This window comes from Hevea brasiliensis, chromosome 8 (assembly GCF_030052815.1).
Source record: "Hevea brasiliensis isolate MT/VB/25A 57/8 chromosome 8, ASM3005281v1, whole genome shotgun sequence".
Taxonomy (NCBI): Eukaryota; Viridiplantae; Streptophyta; class Magnoliopsida; order Malpighiales; family Euphorbiaceae; genus Hevea; species Hevea brasiliensis.
In genome coordinates, this window is record NC_079500.1 from 11,957,916 (window position 1) to 11,978,925 (window position 21,010).

At 29.6% G+C, this 21,010-nt stretch overlaps 1 protein-coding gene across 1 annotated transcript; it reads left to right on the forward strand.

Annotated features, from left to right (window-relative positions):
* The first annotated feature begins 254 nt into the window (after positions 1-254).
* Positions 255-1,373, forward strand: LOC110651466 (lectin beta-1 and beta-2 chains-like). Its single transcript, XM_058151295.1, has one exon. The coding sequence runs from the start codon at positions 268-270 to the stop codon at positions 1,213-1,215; it is 948 nt and encodes a 315-aa protein (XP_058007278.1). The 5' UTR covers positions 255-267; the 3' UTR covers positions 1,216-1,373.
* Positions 1,374-21,010: the final 19,637 nt, after the last annotated feature.

The window sequence follows — 21,010 nt, forward strand, 5'->3', positions numbered from 1 at the left end:
TTTGATGTAGTTAATTAATATTAATTAATAAATATTTAAATATTTTCAATTGTTTAGCTAATTTAAATTTAAATATTTTATATTTAATTAATAAATAACTAATATTGTAAATATGAATTTATATTGTTAATATGAAGGCCGTGGTCCACACTCTACGAGTTGGGCTAGCAGCCAAGTCTAAGCGAGTCAACAGGCAAGGGATGAAAGTATGCTTATAAATAAACTCGCAAGCAATTTCTCCTCAAGCTCTCAAAGCTCTCCCCAACCATGGAATCCTCCAAACGTCCGTCTTTGTGCACATTCATCATCCTATTCTTGTTTACATTCTTCCCTTTCAAAATCCAATCTTCCACTGAATCAACCGCTTTTAGCTTCAACGAATTCAGCTCATATAATATGACAGAGATTAAGTTGGAGGGAGACGCATATGCTGAAGATCCATACATTAAACTCACCAAAAGCTTTGATCAGTTGAGCTCCAATGGTAGCGTCGGTCGAGCCACATATTACAAACCAATTCACCTTTGGGATAAGTCTGGCAATATTGCAGACTTCAAAACTCATTTTTCCTTCGCTATGAATTCCAACGGTAATGAAAGCAGAGGCAATGGATTTGCATTCTTCCTCGCCAACAATGGTTCTAAACTTGAGCCTTTGTCAGGAGGCGGACGTCTTGGCCTTTTGAGCTATACCAATGCGCAACTTCCATTTGTTGCCATTGAATTTGACTCTGGCTGGAGTAGTGATTGGGATCCTGCAGATGGAAATGATCACATAGGTATTGATCTCAACTCATTGTCCTCTGTCGTTGTCACGAACTGGACACAGGATGATATAGCTAATGGAGAAGAAATTCAAGCTTGGATTGAATACAATTCCAGCTCAAAAAATTTAAGTGTTCTTGTAACTAATGGTAATGAAGAAAGTTCCACGGGTAATAATTCGTATAACCTTCATTATATTGTAGACTTTAGAGAATATTTAACAGATGAATGGGCTACGGTAGGCTTCTCAGCATCCACCACCATAGATTTATTCGAGGAGCATGAGATACACACTTGGAATTTTAACTCAACCTTGCAAGTTGATGAAAATTTAGGCAACCACACTAATACACAAGCAGCTATCTCTTCAAAAAGAGAGAACAAAGTATGGATATGGGCTGTCTTGGGTGTTAGTGGCACTCTGAATTTGGTTTTGCTAGGTTTGGTTTGATTTGGCTATTGCAAGAACAGGAGAAGAAAGACAGAAAATGGGCCAGGCAGCGCAAATCTCCATTTTGTGGAGACCGCGTTGAGAAAATAAACTTTAATTTTAGAGTATTTATTATATGAAGTCTTGATTTTATGTATTAGAGAGTCTAGTTGCCATTATATATAGCTTTGTATGTTCTCATTATTATATATAGCTTTGTATGCATAATAATAATAATAATAATAATAATAATAATAATAATAATAATAATAATAATAATAATAATAATAATAATATGTTATTTTAATAATATATTTAATTTGTTTATATTAAGAGTATTATATTAAATTAATATATATAAATGTTAAATATCTATACCTTGACGTTTATCCGAAACTTTTATCCTATCTGTGGTTGTGGATATATCTAAAGGCCAACTTGACGCATTTAATATGATGTCAGGGCGAAAAGTCTTAAACTTGCAATGGTTTCTTAAAGTTAAAATTCTAAAACTATTTTTGAAGAATTTTAAAGTATTAAATAAATAAGATAATATGCATATGAAAAATATTTTTATTTACAATTAAGGCATGGGACAAGCACTAAGCTTAAGCGAGTCAACAGGCAGGCGGGGGATAATGGTAGCACAACAATGAAAACGCGTAAACGAAAAAACAGGGAAATGAATACGGAAAAAATTATATTTTTAAAAAATATAAAAAATGTAAATATAAAAAATATAAAAGTATATTCATAAATATCAAATTAAATAGTACATAAATAAAATAAATCTATGAAATTAATTTAAAATTAATAAAGTTATAATATTGATAATTTAATTATGTTTAACTTATCAAGTATTTTCATTCATTTTTATTGTTAACATTAATAGTATTATTTAATTTAATTTATAAAATTATTGAAAAAAAATATAATTATTATTTTTTCCTTAAAATTATAATTATTATTTTTATTTATTTATGATATTTTTATAAATTATTTATACAGGAAATAATCTTTTTTTTTATACAAATTATACTTTAATTTATGTGAAGTTGATATTTTTAATTTAATAATTTAATAAAAAATAATTTTCTTTTATATTATTTGTAAATAATAAAATTTTTAATTTTTATAGTTATTATCTATATATTTTAAATAGTTAATGATTAAAAATATATAAAATTTTAAATGCAAAATGATATGACTTTTTAATAATATATTTAACTTGTTTATATTAAGAGTATTATATTAAATTAATATATGAATATTAAATTCTAAATTATTTTATAATTAATTAATAAATAACTAAAAATACTCGTTTATATGTGATGTTAATTCATTGATAGTTATTGTTAATTTAAACTTTCATAATTATTTAACTCATTTAAATATAAGGAATTAAAAAAAAAATCTTTTCCGTTCAAGCGTCCATGTCAGGTATTAATGTATTTAAAATAAATAATTTTAAAATATTTTTTCAGCAAGATTTAAGTGGAACTCCCACTCTTATTCATTGGATTAACTTATTGACTAATATATCTGATTTGAAGATTGCACAATCATAATCAACTCTATTGTTGCATGCTTAATTTACTTATATAGATATAAACAAAAGTTTTTAATTTGAATGAAATAAATGATAGAAAGTTAAATGAGAGGGAAGATAAAGAAAAAATAAATTATATTATACTCATAAAATGAGGGGAGGTCAAAAATAAAAAAGAAAAATGAAAAATTCAATCTGATTTTCAATTAGGCGATGGGAAATTATTTAATTAGCTTAAATTTAATTTTTAATAACAATTACTAATTAAATTTTAAATTATAAATATAATAATTTAAATATTTATTAAACTTTTCTATTTATTTAATGACAATAAGTAATTTTAATATTTCAATTTAGATCATAATATATAAATTATAAATTGTTAACTTCAATAGAAAATTTACGGGGACAATTGATGAAAAATAAAATTTAATATGGAATTAATTACCTTTTAATATGGAAATGCCTATTATTACATCGTTAGAATTGCCAACATGCAGTACACCGATGTACCAAAAAAAAAAGAAAAAAATAAAGCAGTAGATGGATATGGTCTTCTAAAAAGTCAACAAGTCAACGCTAGGTTGCATTAATCATCGTTAGAATTGCTAGTGGATGGACGTCCCAAAAAGAATTAAAGCGGTAGATGGACATGGTCATCTCAAACGACAAGTCAGTAAGTCAATAAGTGAGATGTTTGATCTAGTACTCTTATAGAGTAAGTCTTTCTAAGGACTGTGTCTACAAAATCTTGATGTGGATAATAACTTTTCAATCTTGTATATGGTGCCTAAGCTCTAGATGAAAAATGGACATCTATCAATCATTGAAAATTATTAAGGTTAAATTAGTTATATTTACTTATAATTAAATAAAAAATTATAAATTAATTAATATTTAATTTGATTTATAAATTAAAAATAAATTTTAAATAAATCAAAAGTTATCTTCACGATTTATTTATTTATTTTAAAATTACTCTTTAATCAAGGCAATATTATATCCTCATTTTAATAGTCGTAACACTCAATGTTATATCTTTTTTTATTATTTTGACAAATAAAAATTCATTGACTAAATACTTAAATCAGTTAAGAGTTAATTTTAAGTAGTTTTATTAAATAATTAATTACTTATTTTTAATTAATTTATAAATTAAATAATATATTTTAAATTAAAAATAAATAGTTACAACAAATACCATTTATAAGTGGCCCATAACTATTTTTAATAAAAATTATATCTATTCTCTTAAAAGAACTTCAATACTATATAAAAATTTCATCATAATATAATATACATTTTTAAAAACATATTTAATGCAATCTAGATAAAAAGCTTTTCTATTAAGCACATAACAAGCTTACGATAAGCTCTAAAATTAAATGCTACATCGACTAAAATTACTTTGTAAATAAGTTGTAATTATATTTTGGATTGTAAATAAAGTTGTAAGCTTTTGTATATAAATTTCCATGTGAATGAGTTGTAATATTTTCTTGAAATTACATGAAAATTTGTGAATGACATGATGTATATGGAAATATGAGATATATATGAAATTGTTTTTAACAGGTAAATATTGAAACCCGCCAGATGCTAATAAAATAAAAAAGACTCTGCCCGGGTTTCCACAGAAATAATTTGTGATAAAAAAAAATCACATATTTTCTATGAAATTTAAAATTAATAATGGACAGGACAGGACAGGATAAGATAGGGTGCTCCGGTACCGAATGTGGCACGCTTTACTCGGCTACAATCAGACGGGTAAGGGGCTTCACATTTAGTAGTATCAGAGCAAAGGTTTAGTAGTCCTAGACCTAGATAGATAGAAAGAAATAGTTTGTATAACATGCATGGGCCTTTAAATAGAGTGGAGGTGACACTAATGCAGATATGTTCTTTGTCTGTTTTATAGGATAGATTGCATCTGATCCTTCAGAGCATGAGTCTCCTAGATCTATCGAGGGGGAGGTAGAGAGTCACGCACCTGCACCTGCTCTTAGTAGGGAGCGAAGCAGCAAAGCCAAGTCATCTATGGGTGCTGCGGGTAGAGCATAGCATGCCTTCCTAGAATAGATAACACAGCTGCTCCGTTAGGTCATCGAAGCCATACCTCAGCCACAGCCACCTCCACCTCCATAACCTCAGCCACAGCCGCCGCTAACTGTACAGCCACCACTACCCCTATAGCCGCAACTTCTACACAGGTCCCCATTGGAGAGACTGCGAAAATATGGGGCAGTTGACTTCAAGGGTAAGAAGGAGGATGATCCAGCTGCTGTAGAGTATTGGATGGAGATGACAGAGAGGGTATTGCAGCAGTTTCACTGCACCCCAGAGCAGCAATTGGAGTGTGCTCTGTCATTACTACATGAGGCTGCATATAGGTGTTGGGTGACAGTTGTCGAGAGCTGCACAACAAGACAGATCACTTGGAATTTCTTTTTGACAGAGTTCAGAAAGAAATACATCAGCCATGTATATTTAGAGGCCAGAAGGAGAGAATTCCTGGCACTGAGATAGAAGCAGCTTACAGTCTCTGAATATGAGCAGGAATTCGTGAGAATTAGTGGATATGCATTGGAGATAATGCCCACAGAGGTTGATAAATGCAGGAGGTTTAAGGATGGACTAAATGACAACATCAGACTGATAGTTACTTCTCATCGCTTTACAGATTTTTCTTTGTTGGTAGCATCAGCTCTTGATGTAGAGAGAGTCAGAGATGATGAGCAGTTCAGGAGAGACAGACAACGTAAGAAAGGTCCTGGACAGGGCCAGTTTAGTACACCAGCTACTAGTAGTAAGAAGCCTAAAGGTTCACAGAGCTAGACACAAGACCAGAGGAGCTAGTCTGGAGTATCTGTAGTGTGAAAACCCATATACAATTATTATTTATTATTATTTTATTTTAATTAGTTAACAATAATTCAATATATTTATAAAAAAATATATATATTTTTATTTGATGGTCTGCTTATTTATTTTTAGATATATATATATATATATTATTTTTGAAATTAATATATATATCTACAATCTGAACAACCCAGTTCAATAATAACTCTTAGCCCATTCTACACCTAATAGAACTCTTGAAATATATATATATACCCTAATCATCTCTTCTGCTAAACTTTGCTCTCAAAACCTGGTTGTCACCTCTATCAAATATTCTCAACAAAGAATCCCTAAATTTTTCCTTCTCTATTCATCACATTCGATTCTGTTTTCAAGGTAAAAATTCTCATTCTTTTTCAATAATTGGTGAATTTGATTTTATTTTCTTTCATTGATTTGTTACAACTACCCTAGAAAATTATTTTTTTTCTTTGATCATTAGTATTGAATTGAATTGATCATGATTACTGTAAAATAATAACCTTCAATTTATATTATATATATATATATATATATATATATATATATATATATATATATATATATATATATATATATATATAACCTTCGTCCCCTGTTATCCATCACCGAATTCGTCCCCTGTCATACACCGAATTCGTCCCCTGTTATATATATATATATATATATATATATCCCCCGTTATACACCGAATTCGTCCCCTGTTATACACCGAATTCGTCCCCATATATATATATATATATATATATATATATATATATATAAACATTTGAATTCCCTATTCATACGTCCACGTCCGTCCAATATATATATAAACATTTGAATTCCCTGTTCGTCCGTCCACGTCCGTCCAAGGTTTTCATTCATATATATATATATATATATATATATAAACATTTGAATCCCTGTTCATACAAACCTTGTATATATATTAAAATTATTTTATTTTATTATTATTTAATATTTTTCTTTTATATTTTGGGTATATAGGAGATTCAAATATTCATTCTGTCAGCTGAAATTGTCTCTCTTCCATTGAAATAACCATTGTCTTGGAGGTTCCAGGTGAGTGGTAATTATAGTGCATGGCACCGTTTTTGTCCCTTTTAAAATTTCTTAGCATTAAGTTTGTTATCTAATATTTTAACAATGATTTTATATGTGATTTTCTAGAGTTTTATTTTATTATTGAATTTTATTTCGATTTTGATTAAATAATTGATTTTGCCAACTATCTCTGTATTAGACCCATTAGGATTCCGGGAACAGGCCTTTAATGTATTTATATTGATTGATATTTGACTATAAAATTTATCGATGTGTTACTGAATTGATTTGAGATTGATTTGATTTTATTGAATTGATTTGAGATTGATTGATTTTATTGAATTGATTTGAGATTGATTTGATTTATTCGACTCTCTGAAATTATTGAAATACACTATTGGAATTGCACTATCAGTTATTATTTGATATCTGAAATTTTTTTTATTGATTTTGATTGATTTGTACAAATTGGTTTTCTGTTTTGAATTGGTACCTGTGCCCAGTATCTGTTTCTGTTATCTGGCCCCGCCGTGTGGACTATCACGGTATTAGGTTGCATTGTTGAGTCATGCATCATTGCAGTTTATGGTTGCATTAGTATCATATGCATTGATATCTGTGAAGGAGGAGGAAAGTATCTGATATCTGGTAGCGCGCTTACCATCTGGCCTTTGGTGATGTGGGGTATCATCACCCTGGTGCACTGTACCATAAAATTTTTATTGAATGAATTTCTTTTATATTTATATTTTTATGAAGTTATTTTATTAATGATTTTGACAGCATGAGCATGATTTTATTGAATAGAAATTTATTGTGAAATTAATCAAGCGCTTGTTCTGCCTATTCCGCTGTGTGCTATAATTATCATTCATCGAGCATCTAGCTCAAACCACGTTTTCTCTGCATATCTATTTTGCATCAAGAGAATTTAGTCGATCCAAATATTCAGTCCATTTTCTGGAGAGGGACAACTTTGATTTGTTCTCATGGTATGCCCGAATTCATGTTCTCTCGGGCTAATAATTAGTTTAGTTTATTGAACAGCTTAAGTTTTTATTGAAATCTGTAGATACTCCGCAGTTTACTTATGGGATATTTATGATGTTTATTCAGTATTTTGTTTATTTGGATTTTGTCTATTTTTGGGATTAGTAAGTGACAATATATTCATTCAAGATACTTTGATAAGGCTTGCATGATTTAAGAATACTTAAATTATGCGCCGGTCACGATTCAGAATTTTGGGTCGTGACATGTAGCTAGTTCCCCGGATACAGTAACAAGGGAATCAATTCCAGTGCTAAAATGTACCCACTGTGGTAGGAGACACAGAGGGGAGTGTCGATTGTTGACTGGGGGATGTTTCAGATGTGGACCTACGGATCATTTCTTACAAGGTTGTCCACAGAGGAGTGCTCCCACTGCTCTACTACCGACTGAGAGATCTGCCCCAACAGTGCAGAGGTGTAAAAGACCTGTAAGGCCTAAGACAGCTGGTACATCACAGAGGGCTTCTGAGACTATAGAACTGCCCAAGGTTGGAGTAGCACCCCGCGTATACGCTATGGCTAAGGAGGAGCCAAATCCGATAGACATTATTAGAGGTACATTTTCTATTTATAATACCTTAAATATGTATTGATAGACCCTAATTATATTCACCCCTATATATGCATTGTACCTCCTGTTGAAAGAGGATGCCGATAGATGGGTTAGAAGATGACATACTTGTCACCAACCCTTTAGGCCATAAGGTGATGGTAGATTATCAACCGAAAAAAATCATGTTAAAGATAATGGATGGAAATAAGAAGGAGACTTTTTATGAGATGAAAGAAGATGGATGTAGAACTGATTGAGGATAAGTATAGGAAAAATCTAATCTATAGAGATATACTGTGGTAACCATGCAATGTTCTCGATATTTATGCTGTAAGCTATAGATTACAGTATCGACTTGGACTATTGTGTAGAGCTACATATTTCTGATAGTAAATCGAGATGAGGATAAGATTGTAGAGCTAGGTCTAGTAAGACAGACTAAAGAGAAAGTGAAGTATTATAACATGAAAAAGTGGAAAGACAAGGAGATAGCGGTTCCTCGATTATTTACACTGGGTAAATTTTGAGGATGAAATTTTTATTTAAAGGAGAAGAATTGTAACTCCCTTACTGTAGGTAGTCCGTACGTTCTACTGTTCTGACAACTAACGTCTGTTTGGACAAATGTAATGTCCGAACTACACTCAAACTATGCAAATTTACCCATAGAATTTTGGGGAGAATGTGTACTTGAAGCCGAGTATTTGATTAATAGGACTCTATCTATGTTATTAAATGGTAAAAACCCATATGAGATGCTCTTTGGGAAAGTACCTTCTTACAAACACGTTCGGGTTTTCGGTTGTTTGTGCTATGTGCATAATCTGAATCGAGAAAAAGATAAATTTGGTAGTAGAAGTCGTAGGTGTGTTTTTGTTGGGTATCCATTTGAAAAGAAGGGATGGAGACTGTATGATTTGGAAACTAAAGAATACTTTGTATCAAGAGACGTGGTATTCGCTGAAACAGAATTTCGATATGCAAATGAGAAAATAATGGGTGATGAATTCATTAAAAATGGAGTTGAGGAGTTGGGTGATGAAGTTGATGGTTTAGAGAATAACTTGGGAAAGGAGCACGATGAAAGTGTGGGTAGAGAAAGTGAGGTGAATCCTGAAATGGAAGAATTGATCCATGAAAACAATGAGGGAGTGGATACAGGTAAAGTTGTTGAAGAGCAACTAGGTAGGGGACAAAGGGCCAAGCAACCTAGTGTTCGTTTGAAGGATTATGTGACAAATGCCATCAAAATAAGCCCCTCGGTATGCTCACCTTCCTAATCTGATTCCTCAGGTACGCCTTACTCTATAGCACATTATGTGGGTTATGATAAATTCTCTGCATAACACCGATGTTTTTTGGCAACCATTACTACAGGACATGAACCAAGCTCTTATGCAGAAGCAGTTAAGGATGAACGGTGGAGAGCGGCTATGAGAAAAGAAATACAGGCTTTGGAGGATAATGGTACATGGACAGTTGAAAATCTGCCATTTGGGAAGAAAGCAATAGGAAGCAAGTGGGTATACAAAATAAAATACAATTCTGATGGAAGTGTTGAACGATACAAGGCGCGGTTAGTGATATTGGGAAATAATCAAGTTGAAGGCATAGATTATTAGAAGACTTTTGCTCCTACAGCAAAAATGGTTACTATGCGCACCTTTCTTGTCATTTGCAAAGAATTGGGAACTCCATCGATGGATGTCCAAAATGCTTTCTTACATAGTGATTTGGAGGAAGAGGTTTACATGAAGATGCCGCTGGATTTGCTTCTCAATCACTGGGAAGGTTTGTAAACTCCGAAATCTCTATACGGTTTCATGGCAAGCACCTAGATGTTGGTTTGCGAAATTGGTGCATCTCTGAAAGCTTATGGATTTCAGAATCATATTCATTACTCTTTGTTCGCTTTTGAGCTGGACTGCTCAATTGAATGTGCTTTGTCACGACCCAACCTATGGGCCGACCAAGACTAGGACTCAGGCTAGCCTAAAGCCCCGAGACCCGTAGTAAGCCTAACTGCTCATTAACCCAACTCTAAGGCCCATTTGGGCCCAATTTCAAGAAACCAACCTATGAATCCGGCCATAAAGTGGACCTTTCAACGGGAGTTTTGACTCACCCGACTGTAAACAAAATATATCATCAATTGGGAGCTCACCACCCTCCACATACTCATATCGGCATAAAAATAAATGGAAGCTCAGCTCCCTCATCCAATCCATCAAACATGCATATAATTTTACAGGTCCACATGACAATTTATATTACAGACCCGAATCATTTAAATATTTCTAACACATGCGGAAATTCTAGGAGTAAATAAAATTACAAAACTATTGATAAACAACCTGCGAAGGAGCAAAGCGAGTTAACCACAATAAAATCCTCCTGTAGCCCGAGAAAAATATTGAACAGAGTGAGCGTTCGACTCAGAGAGTAAAATATCAATTTTAACCATAATCTCTATAACTATCTAAAACTAATGCAACCTGTGGAATGAAGTGCAACATCAGCAATAAATTCACATCATAACATCAGAAAGGTAATTTGGAGCACTCACACACCCTGTAGTATCAATCATAACATATGGGAGCTGATCCCCTATACAGCTCTCTTAAATCCAACCTGGTGCCAGCGAATTACTCAAGCTCGGACTTCCACTTAATAACCAAATCGAGGGTCCCAGCGAATTACTCAAGCCGTGACTACCCCTCGAAGGATCGGGTCCCAGCGAATTACTCAAGCCGTGACTACCCCGTCCTATCCATAGTCCACACCACATCACACGCACGCCAACGCACGCACACTGCTCCAAATTACCACAACAACATCCATGGCACATCAACAGTTATGAATGCAACATAAATCGTGCCTAGAGTTTAACTACATAAATATATGCATATAAGTGATGCATGGGCATGCTTGAACATATAATAATATCGAAATTACAATTAAAATTAATATTCTACTCACAGACTTGACGACAATCACTGTGGCGGCTGGGCGGAGGAAGAAGGCTGTCCCGGCTCACCTGACAATTTTATTACAATCATTTAATAAATCTGACTCAATACAAACAAAGAAAAAGACCAATACGTCCTAAGTCGTGCCGAAAATCCGGCAGAATCTCCCCTATACCTAGGACCTACCCAACCTGCAAAAGGGCTCAAAACACACTTCTATATCCGCAATCCATATATCCACAACTCAATCACATCACACAGCCCCTCGTGGGCCCATCAAATCAATCATTCATCACAATATGTAAAATTTCAATTTAGTCCTTATAATTGATCATTTTTGCAAAAACTGCTCAAATAAGCTCTAAAAATTATAAAACTCTGCAAAGCTTTCCTTAGAAATATTACTAAGCTATTGCAAAAAGAATCGTAATTTTCTAAGCTACCACGAATATTTTATGGATTTTTAATCCTATTTAAGCACTAGAAAATTACGAAAAAGCAAGGTTCGGGTTTACCTTTGCCAATTCCGACTTCGGGAACGCGCTCGGGATGCCTGACAATGGTGGGGTAGCCAAAACCTCGATCCAATTCGGAGACTTTTCCGGTAGCTGGTCTATCTGGCCGGAAATTCACAGATCCGGACAACTGTCGAATTTCCGCGAATTGAGGATACCTACACGAAGCCCAATAATAATATATAAAAATCAGGGGTGTTACATGCTTATTTATGTGGATGACCTTATTATCTCCAGCAATGATGTTTCCGCTGTACAAAAATTCAAGAACTATTTGAGTCATTGCTTTCATATGAAAGACTTGGGGAAGCTGAAATTTTTCTTAGGGATTGAAGTAGCCAGAAACTCGAATGTATTTTCTTGTGTCAACGTAAGTATGCGTTGGATGTAATTTCAGAAGTTGGATTACTGGGTTGCAAGCCGGCTAAAACTCCTCTTGAACAAAATCACAAGCTGGCCCTTACCGAGAGTGATGATGTGGATGACCTTACTCAGTATAGGCGTCTGGTGGGACGGCTTATTTATCTAACAATAACTCGGCTCGAGTTGTCTTATTGTGTGCATATTCTTGCTCAGTTCATGCAACAACCGAAGAAAGCTCATTGGGAGGTAGCTGTTAGAGTTGTGCATTATTTGAAAGGAAATCCAGTCGTGGTGTACTCATCGCATGCCAATTGTGATCTCAAATTGTCCGCCATCGTGATTCTGATTGGGCTAGCTGTCCTTTGACGAGACGGTCTTTGATCGGTTATTTTGTTCTTTTGGGTGAATCCCCTATCTCGTGGAAGACTAAAAAGCAACAGACATGTCTCGCTCATCCGCTGAAGCTGAATATCGGTCTATGAGTACTACAACTTGTGAACTTAAATCGTTGAAAGGATTATTGAATTCTCTTGGTGTGGCGCATACTGAACCTATGAATTTGTATTGTGATAATCAGGTAGCTCTGCATATAGCTGCTAATCCTGTCTATCATGAACGTACCAAGCATATTGAAGTGAACTGTCATTTTATCCGTGATGAGATATTGAATGGTAACATTTGAACAGATTATGTATGTAGTTCAATGCAACCTGTGAATATCTTCACAAAGGTGTTGGGAAAGGATCAGTTTGACTTTTTTCTTCGCAAGTTGGGCATTCGAGATTTCCATGCTCCAACTTGAGGGGGAGTATTGGAAAGGCAACTGTTAGCTGCCACTTATTTTGTATTTATTTAGGGCATTTGTTTAGGAATTTTTGTGTACATATCTGTTCTTACCTTTTGTTGTATGATTCTGATACAATTTTGGTAGTTTAGCTTGATTAGAAACATATTTGTTAGCCGTAATTTTTTATATATCTTTGATTTCTGGGGCAATAAATATCAGAATTCTTATTTCAAAATTTCTTAGTTTTTTTACACAACCTTCATTTGTTGCCGTGGAATTTGACACTGCCTGGAGTGATTGGGATCATGGAGATGATCACATAGGCATTGATCTCAATTCATTGTCCTCTGTCGTTGTCACAAACTGGACGCGGAATGATATAGCTAATGGAGGAACAATTCAAGCTTGGATTGAATATAATTCCAGTTCCAAAAATTTAAGCGTTCTTGTAACTAATGGTTATGAAGAAAGTTACACGACAAAATATTCGTATAATCTTCATTACATTGTAGATTTTAGAGAATATTTAACAGATGAATGGGTTACGGTAGGCTTCTCAGCATCCACCACCATATATATTTATTCGAGGAGCATGAGGTACACACTTGGAATTTCAACTCAACGTTGCAAGTTGATGAAACACAAGGGTTCAGGCCCACCGCAGCTATCTCTACAAAAAGAAAGAACAGAGAATGGATCTGGGCTGTCTTGGGTATTAGTGGCACTCTGAATTCGGTTTTGTTAGGTTTGCTTTTGTATGGCTATTGCAAGAACAGGAGAAGAAAGACAGAAATTGGGCCAGGCAGCGCAAATCACCATTTTGAGGAGACCATGTTGAGAAAATAAACTTTAGTTTTAGAATAATTAGTTCAATGCATTTACAATATGTAAGAGTCTAGTTGCTATTATATGTAGCTTTGTATGCATAATAATATGTTATTTTAGTAATATATTTAATTTGTTTATAATTAAGAGTATTATATTAAATTAATATATAAATGTTAAATATCTTAAATAGTAAATATTAAATTTTGTTATTTGTGATGAAAACAATTTTGAAATGAATCTTATCCACTTAAAAATGAGAAAAAAAAAAAGCAAGCTGGGATCTCATGATCCATTTGCAGAAATGGGAGAAATTAGATCTTCTTATCAATATTTCTTTTATAGGCCTAAAACCGGCCCTCAATTTGTATCAAATTCAATCCATTTACATTTAATTTTAAAATTAAATAAATAAAATCTATTTTTAAATTAAATTTTAAAAATTAATGTTCTGGTTTAAAAATACACATAGTACGTAAAAAAAATTTGAATTTAACATATTTTTTAATAATAATTTAAATCAACCTACCGTCTAAAATTAATCAAATTAATTAAAAATGACTTAAATTTGAAATATTTCAATCCAAATTCATCTGATTTAATTAATAAATGTTGGCTGCAATAATAAGGTCTACTCTACTCTTAAAGGGAGAACTCAGCTACGGTTATCGAAGATTCCTAACCAAACCAAAGAATCGTATCAAATTGATAGAAATTATACTAAATTGAATTTATTTTGATATTTTAATTTGATTTTAGTTTTTTTATTGAGAATCAAAACAAAATCGTATCAAAACCAAAGTAGATCGTACCGAACTGAAAATTGAATATATATATATATATATATATTTATTTATTTATTTATTTCTTTTAGATGTATTATATATTTTTAATATAATTATATATATTTATATATGTATATTTAATTATAAATTAAATACAACCTAAAATTATATTTTATTTTTTTATATTTTTTAATAATTTTAGTTATAAATATATTAAATTACTTTATAATTTTTAATTATATATATATTTATTTATATGTATGTTAATTTATAATTATATTTATATATTATAGATAAATATTATATAATTAATAAATAGTTAAAATATATATTATATAATACATTCATATTATTATATTATATAATATATTTAATTTTAAATTATATATGAACTTTAGTTAAAATTATATAATTTAGAAATAAATATAAAGAAGTACCGTGATAAATCCAAGAGAAATTTATGACCTCTATTTAAAATCGAACAGTTGAATAAGTCTTGTTTCGCAATTAGATAATGAAATTCACTCATTCCCTCCGCTCAGAACTTTATTTATTTTATTTTCACATAGTTTTAAAAAGTATAATTAATATAGTTAAAATAATACTGTATTAAAAATTAAATAATTCATATTATTAATTAAATTATTTTTGAAATTAATAAATTTTATTTTTTTAATATATATATATATATATATATATATATATATATATATATATATATATATATATATATTGAACGGAAAAAAAATAAATTCTTATTAATATTTAGCCAATAAATCAACGTGTGGTTCAGCTTCAAATAGACTTAAGAGTAAGGGCGGCTTGACTTGTTCTCTTGCAAACCAGGATTTATTAATTGAGCAACAACGCGAGATTCAAAAGAACAACCTCCATTTACCCCACTCCAATTTTTTCTATTTGATATTTAAAAAATTTTTAAAAGAAAGATATAATTGTTATAATTTTAATCACTAATTATTTCTATTATAAAATAAGAGCACAACTATCAATATTAACCTAATGACCCCAAAACTTCAATTATTAATTAGCATAATTTTACATTTTCTGATGCATAAAAAAAATTATGATTGGAAGAAAGCTCATATGGACTCCTATATTTTTATTATAATGTTCAAATAAAAAAAATTAATTAAATACTTGAAAATCATTTATAACATTCAAATATTTAAAAGATTTTTATAATAGCTCTAATAATTAATGTTTGTGTAAAGTAACTATTAATTTTTTCCTTGAAAACATAATTATTATTTTTATATATTGTTGATATTTTTATAAATTATTTATACAGGAAATATTCATTTTTTATACAAATGTTCCATAATTTATGTTAAGTTGATATTTTTAATTTAGTAATTTAACAAAAATAATTTTACTTTATATTATTTATAAATAATAAAATTTTTAATTTTTATAAGTATTATATATATTTTTTAAATAATTAATGATTAAAAATGTGCAAAAATTTTAAATGCACAATAATATGGTATTTTAATAATATATTTTATATTAAGAGCATTATAACAAATTAATATATAAATGTTAAATATCTAAAATCCTAAATTATTTTATATTTAATTAATAAATAACTAAGACGTATTCTATACTCCGTTCATATGTGATATTGATATTTATAAATAGTTATTGTTGATTTGAATTTCCAATTTTTTAACTCATTTAAATATGAGATAGGGAAAAAAAAAAATCTTTCCAGTTGGAGCGTCCTTGTCAACATGCCGCAGTCTACGCTTTATAAGGTATGGGAAACGCGCGAAGTCTCGGCGAGTCAATAGGCAGGGGATAATTGTAAGCTCAGCTAAATTTCATTAACGGTAACTCAATTTTGAGAGTTATTTTAATAATATTTTTAAATTTTAATTTATATAATAAAAATATTTAAATTTTAATTTAATACTATCCAAAGCCTCTCATGCTACATTTTGATTGGAGCATCGGCCAAATACTGACGTGGACATGTCTACATGAAATAAATAAAAAATAAAAAAATTTCTCTCTCTGTTCACATGGTATTTTAATAATAATAAACAAATTTTCTCTCCTACCCCTTCTCTTTTCTTCCTTTGCTATAACTTTACTATTCCTTTATGCAACACTCAAAATCCATATTCATTCCATCAGATTAACCAAAATCAATAACAAAACATAATCACATGTGTTTCAAGCAAACCCAAATGCATACATAAATGAAAATCAAAACTCAGAAGAAAAAAAAGAAAGATTAAACCCAGATGTAATGTAAATAATCATTCATCACAATATGCAACCACATCAATCACAATCAAATTTAACAAAATTAATCAATCCACACCAACAAAATTAATCTATCTCATAGAACAAACCTAAATTAACAAAATTAATTCAACACTATAAAAACCAGTTAACAAATTTCATCCCAAGTGAAAAAGATGAGATAAAATTTCAACCACTGAAGAACCAAATTGCATGAGTTCTAAGTGAGATAAAGAGCCAAAGAATGAGATGAGGAAGGTGAAGGGAGGCTGGATTTCAACCTAATTAACAAAATTGATTAGAATATAAACCAATTAATAAAATTTCAACCTAAATGAAAACAAAATTTCAATTACTAAAAAACTAAAGGGAAGGCAGAGGCTAACAATCAGTAAGAGGAAGAACAAGTTTGAGACTCTAAGAACAGAGGCAAGAGAGGCTAATTCTGTGGATGTGAGGATTCGGGAACCTTCCTCCATAACAAGCAAAGCACGTCTATGAGATTGCAAGGCTTCAACTTTTGAGAAATAAAGGTGCAAGGATTTGAATTGCTTTAAGATATTAAGCAAAATGAAGACAATGAAAAGGCATGAAAGAATAAAAAGCATATATTAAGAATGCCTGAGAATATGGGAAAGGAGTGAAAAGGCGAGTTATAGGTAGAGCAGAAATGACATGAGGGAAGCTGAAAAGGGAGAGTTGGATTTGGGTAGAGAAGAGTGTGGCTAAAGGCAAAGGAGTCGTCACCTGTCAAGCATAAGATTTTAGGAGGTTTGAAGTGGCATGGAGTCATGGATGAGATGAGATTGAGAAGAAAAGAAAAGGGAATCGACCATTAGGGAAGAGAAAATGAGGGATTGAAGTGAGAGAGAGAGAAGAGAGGGGGTTGGAGAGAAAAAAAAATATTTTTTTATTATTAAAATGCCATATGGCAGAGAGAGAAGCCTTTTTATTTTTTTTTTATTCCACATAGGCATGTCTACATCAGTATCTGGTCGGAGCTCCCATCGGAAAGTGTTATAAGGGACTTTGGATAGTGTTAAATTGAAGTTTAAGCATTTTTGTGATACAAATTGAAGTTCAAGAATATTACTGAAATAACCTTTAAAATTGAGGAATGGTGGGTGAAATTTAGTCTTGTAAGCTTATGAATCATGTAGCAGGAAAAGAATGTGAGGACAAAAAGAAATGTGGAAATAGATATGAAAAAAAATGGTATTTTTAAAAATATAGGAAATGAAAATATGAGACAACGTGTAAATATAACAAATAAAGAAGTATATTTATATGGAATGAAATAACTCATTTATTTTACAGGTAAAATAAAATTTTATGGGCAATTGGACCAAAAACATTAAATCTTTTTGTCTATTTATAATTTTATCATAACATTTCAATTTTAGTTTTGGTATCCTAATGTTTGGCATTTGGTGCAATTATATTCAATTTCTAAAATTAAATTTGTAATTGGACATAAAAGCCAAATATTTGCATTAATTTGTAATTATAGTCAAACCTTCCAATTTTGGATATAATTAATCCCAACCTCTAAGATAGGTGCAATTGTAGACAAAGCTTAAAATTGTATTAAAGAAATTTAAATTTTATCAACCAAACTTATAATTATGGTAACAAAATATCCTAAACTTACAATTATAGTAACAAAATACCCTAAAAAAATTTTATACTTTGATAATTAAGTTGATTGATTACTTTAAAAATTATGACCACTTCAATTAAAAGAATAAAATTAGCTCATTTAAAAGATATATAGATGGATTTTTATGGATTTGGATAATAAAATTTAAAGTTTATGGTATTTAGTTACTATAATTATAAGTTTAGTAGACAAAATTTAAATTTTTATGAATCAATTTTTGGCTTTGGCTCTAATTTTCAAAGGTTTAAATTTATAATCCAAAATTAGAACGTTTGGATATAATTGTAAATTATTGCAAACATTTAGATTTTATGTCCAATTACAAATTTCATTTTATAAATTGGATACAATTGCACTCAATGTCAAACTTTATGATACCAAAATCAAAATCGAAAAGTTAAGATAAAACTGCAAATTGATGAAAAAGTTTAGTGTTTTTTTGTCCAATTAGCCTAATTTTATTAATGCATAATTATTAATTAATTTAATTGTAAAGATGAGAGAGAAAAAGATAAAAGAAATGAAGGGATAAAATGGTGATTTTATTTTTGGGAGAGGGGAAAAAAGTTAATTTCACTCTATTGCAAGTTACAAGGATTTTTATGAAAATAATTGAAGTTAAAGGATTTTATTCTAATAAATTGAAATTTAGAGACAAAAATGAAACTACATCTAAGTTTATGGACTGTTGCTGCAATAATCCTAAAAAAAATATATGAAATTAATTTAGAATTAATAAAGTTATAATATTGATAATTTAATTATAAAGTAGCGAGATAATTGTTCTAGAACTTGTTATTTTATTATAATCTATTATATTTTATTAAGTTTTGAAAATAAAAAGAACAAAAAAAGAAAAGAAATTAAAAAAGAAACAAACTAAATACTAATAGAAAATCAAGAAAGTACATGGCACCACCCTTCTCTCTCACATCTCCGTTTCCTCGTCAACTCCTCTACCCACTGTGAACATCTAATAAAAGAAACAAACTAAATACTAATTAAGTTAACAATTATAATTTAAAAAAAAAATAGCTTTACGTTGAAACAAAAGGAAAAAAAAGTCTCTTATAAAAAAAAATAAAAGATAGAATATTATATTTTCAAAATTTGTTTACCTATAATATTATAATTTTAATATCATACAATATATTTAAATTATAGAAAATACTACAATCCTTGTAATAAAAGGAAAATAAAGTATATAGATTTTTTTTTCTTTTTTATAGTGTAATTCTATTATAACTTGGAAAGTAATGCAAATATACTTTAAAAAATAATGAGTAAAAAAATAAATACAATGAGAATTATATTAAATGTAAAATTATTATATATTAAATTAAGAATCTATTTATATTATAATTTATAATGTACAAAATTGGCAAAGGAGAATAATAAGATGCATGGATAAAAGTAATCAAAACAATTTGGTATATGACAATGAATTATTAAAGTTAATTGGTTATTGAAAATTAATACATTTTAAATAAAATAAAATATTCTAAAATTAAGAAAATAAGGAAATTTTTAAGGAAAATGTGCATTATAGAACTTAAAAATTTATTGACACTAATCATCTAATAAATTACATTATTTTTAAGGAAAATGTGCATATATAAAATAGTTATATATATATATATATATATATATATATATATATATATATATTAAAATAATCCAGAATCATATAAAAAATAGAGAAAAAAATCTAAAAAATAAAAATTAAATGTATAAAAAATTTTAAAAATATAAATAAACTTTAATTAAGTAAAATATAGCCATTATCATTTATTATTATGATAATAAACAACTAAATTTAATTAACTATTGAAAATAAATATATTATAATAATATTAAATTATATACAAAAAATTAATAAAAAATTATATAAAAATAAATTAATGAGTAACGAGTATAAATAACGTGCATTGTATGTTTAAAATAAATTAGTAATATATAAAAAGATAACAGAAAATTATATATAAAAAATAAAATTATAAGTCTATATAATGAGAATAATAATGTGCAATGCACATAAAAAAATAGTAATTATTAAAAATAAAAATATAAAAATATAAAATATAATTTTAAGTTAATTTTTATTAAATATAAAATAAATTTATTTCTATTTTACAATTTATATTTGCAAATCAAATATATTTAAAAAAGATTCTGACTCTTATTTTGTAGTGAATTAAATATAAGAACAATTTATCATTTTATTTCTATTTTGATTGATTTTAAATTTAATATTGATTTCAATTTCAATATGTGAATTAAATAGGCTTTATATATTTGTGTTTCTAATTTGTAATAAATGAATTTAAATAACTTTTTCTTAAATATATAATTTTTTATTAATTAAGTGAAGTTTGTAAGAATTTTCCCGAGAGACTCTTTTCAAAGACGTGTGTAGACCATTTGGAAGGGCTGCTACCAACTCCCAACAGAGGTCACAACCCTTTTGAATGCTATTGGTTCACCGAACGCAGTTTGCTTCAAGGGGAAAGCTTGACTTGAAGCGTCCATTCTTGGCACTTGGCACACCCTTTCTCGG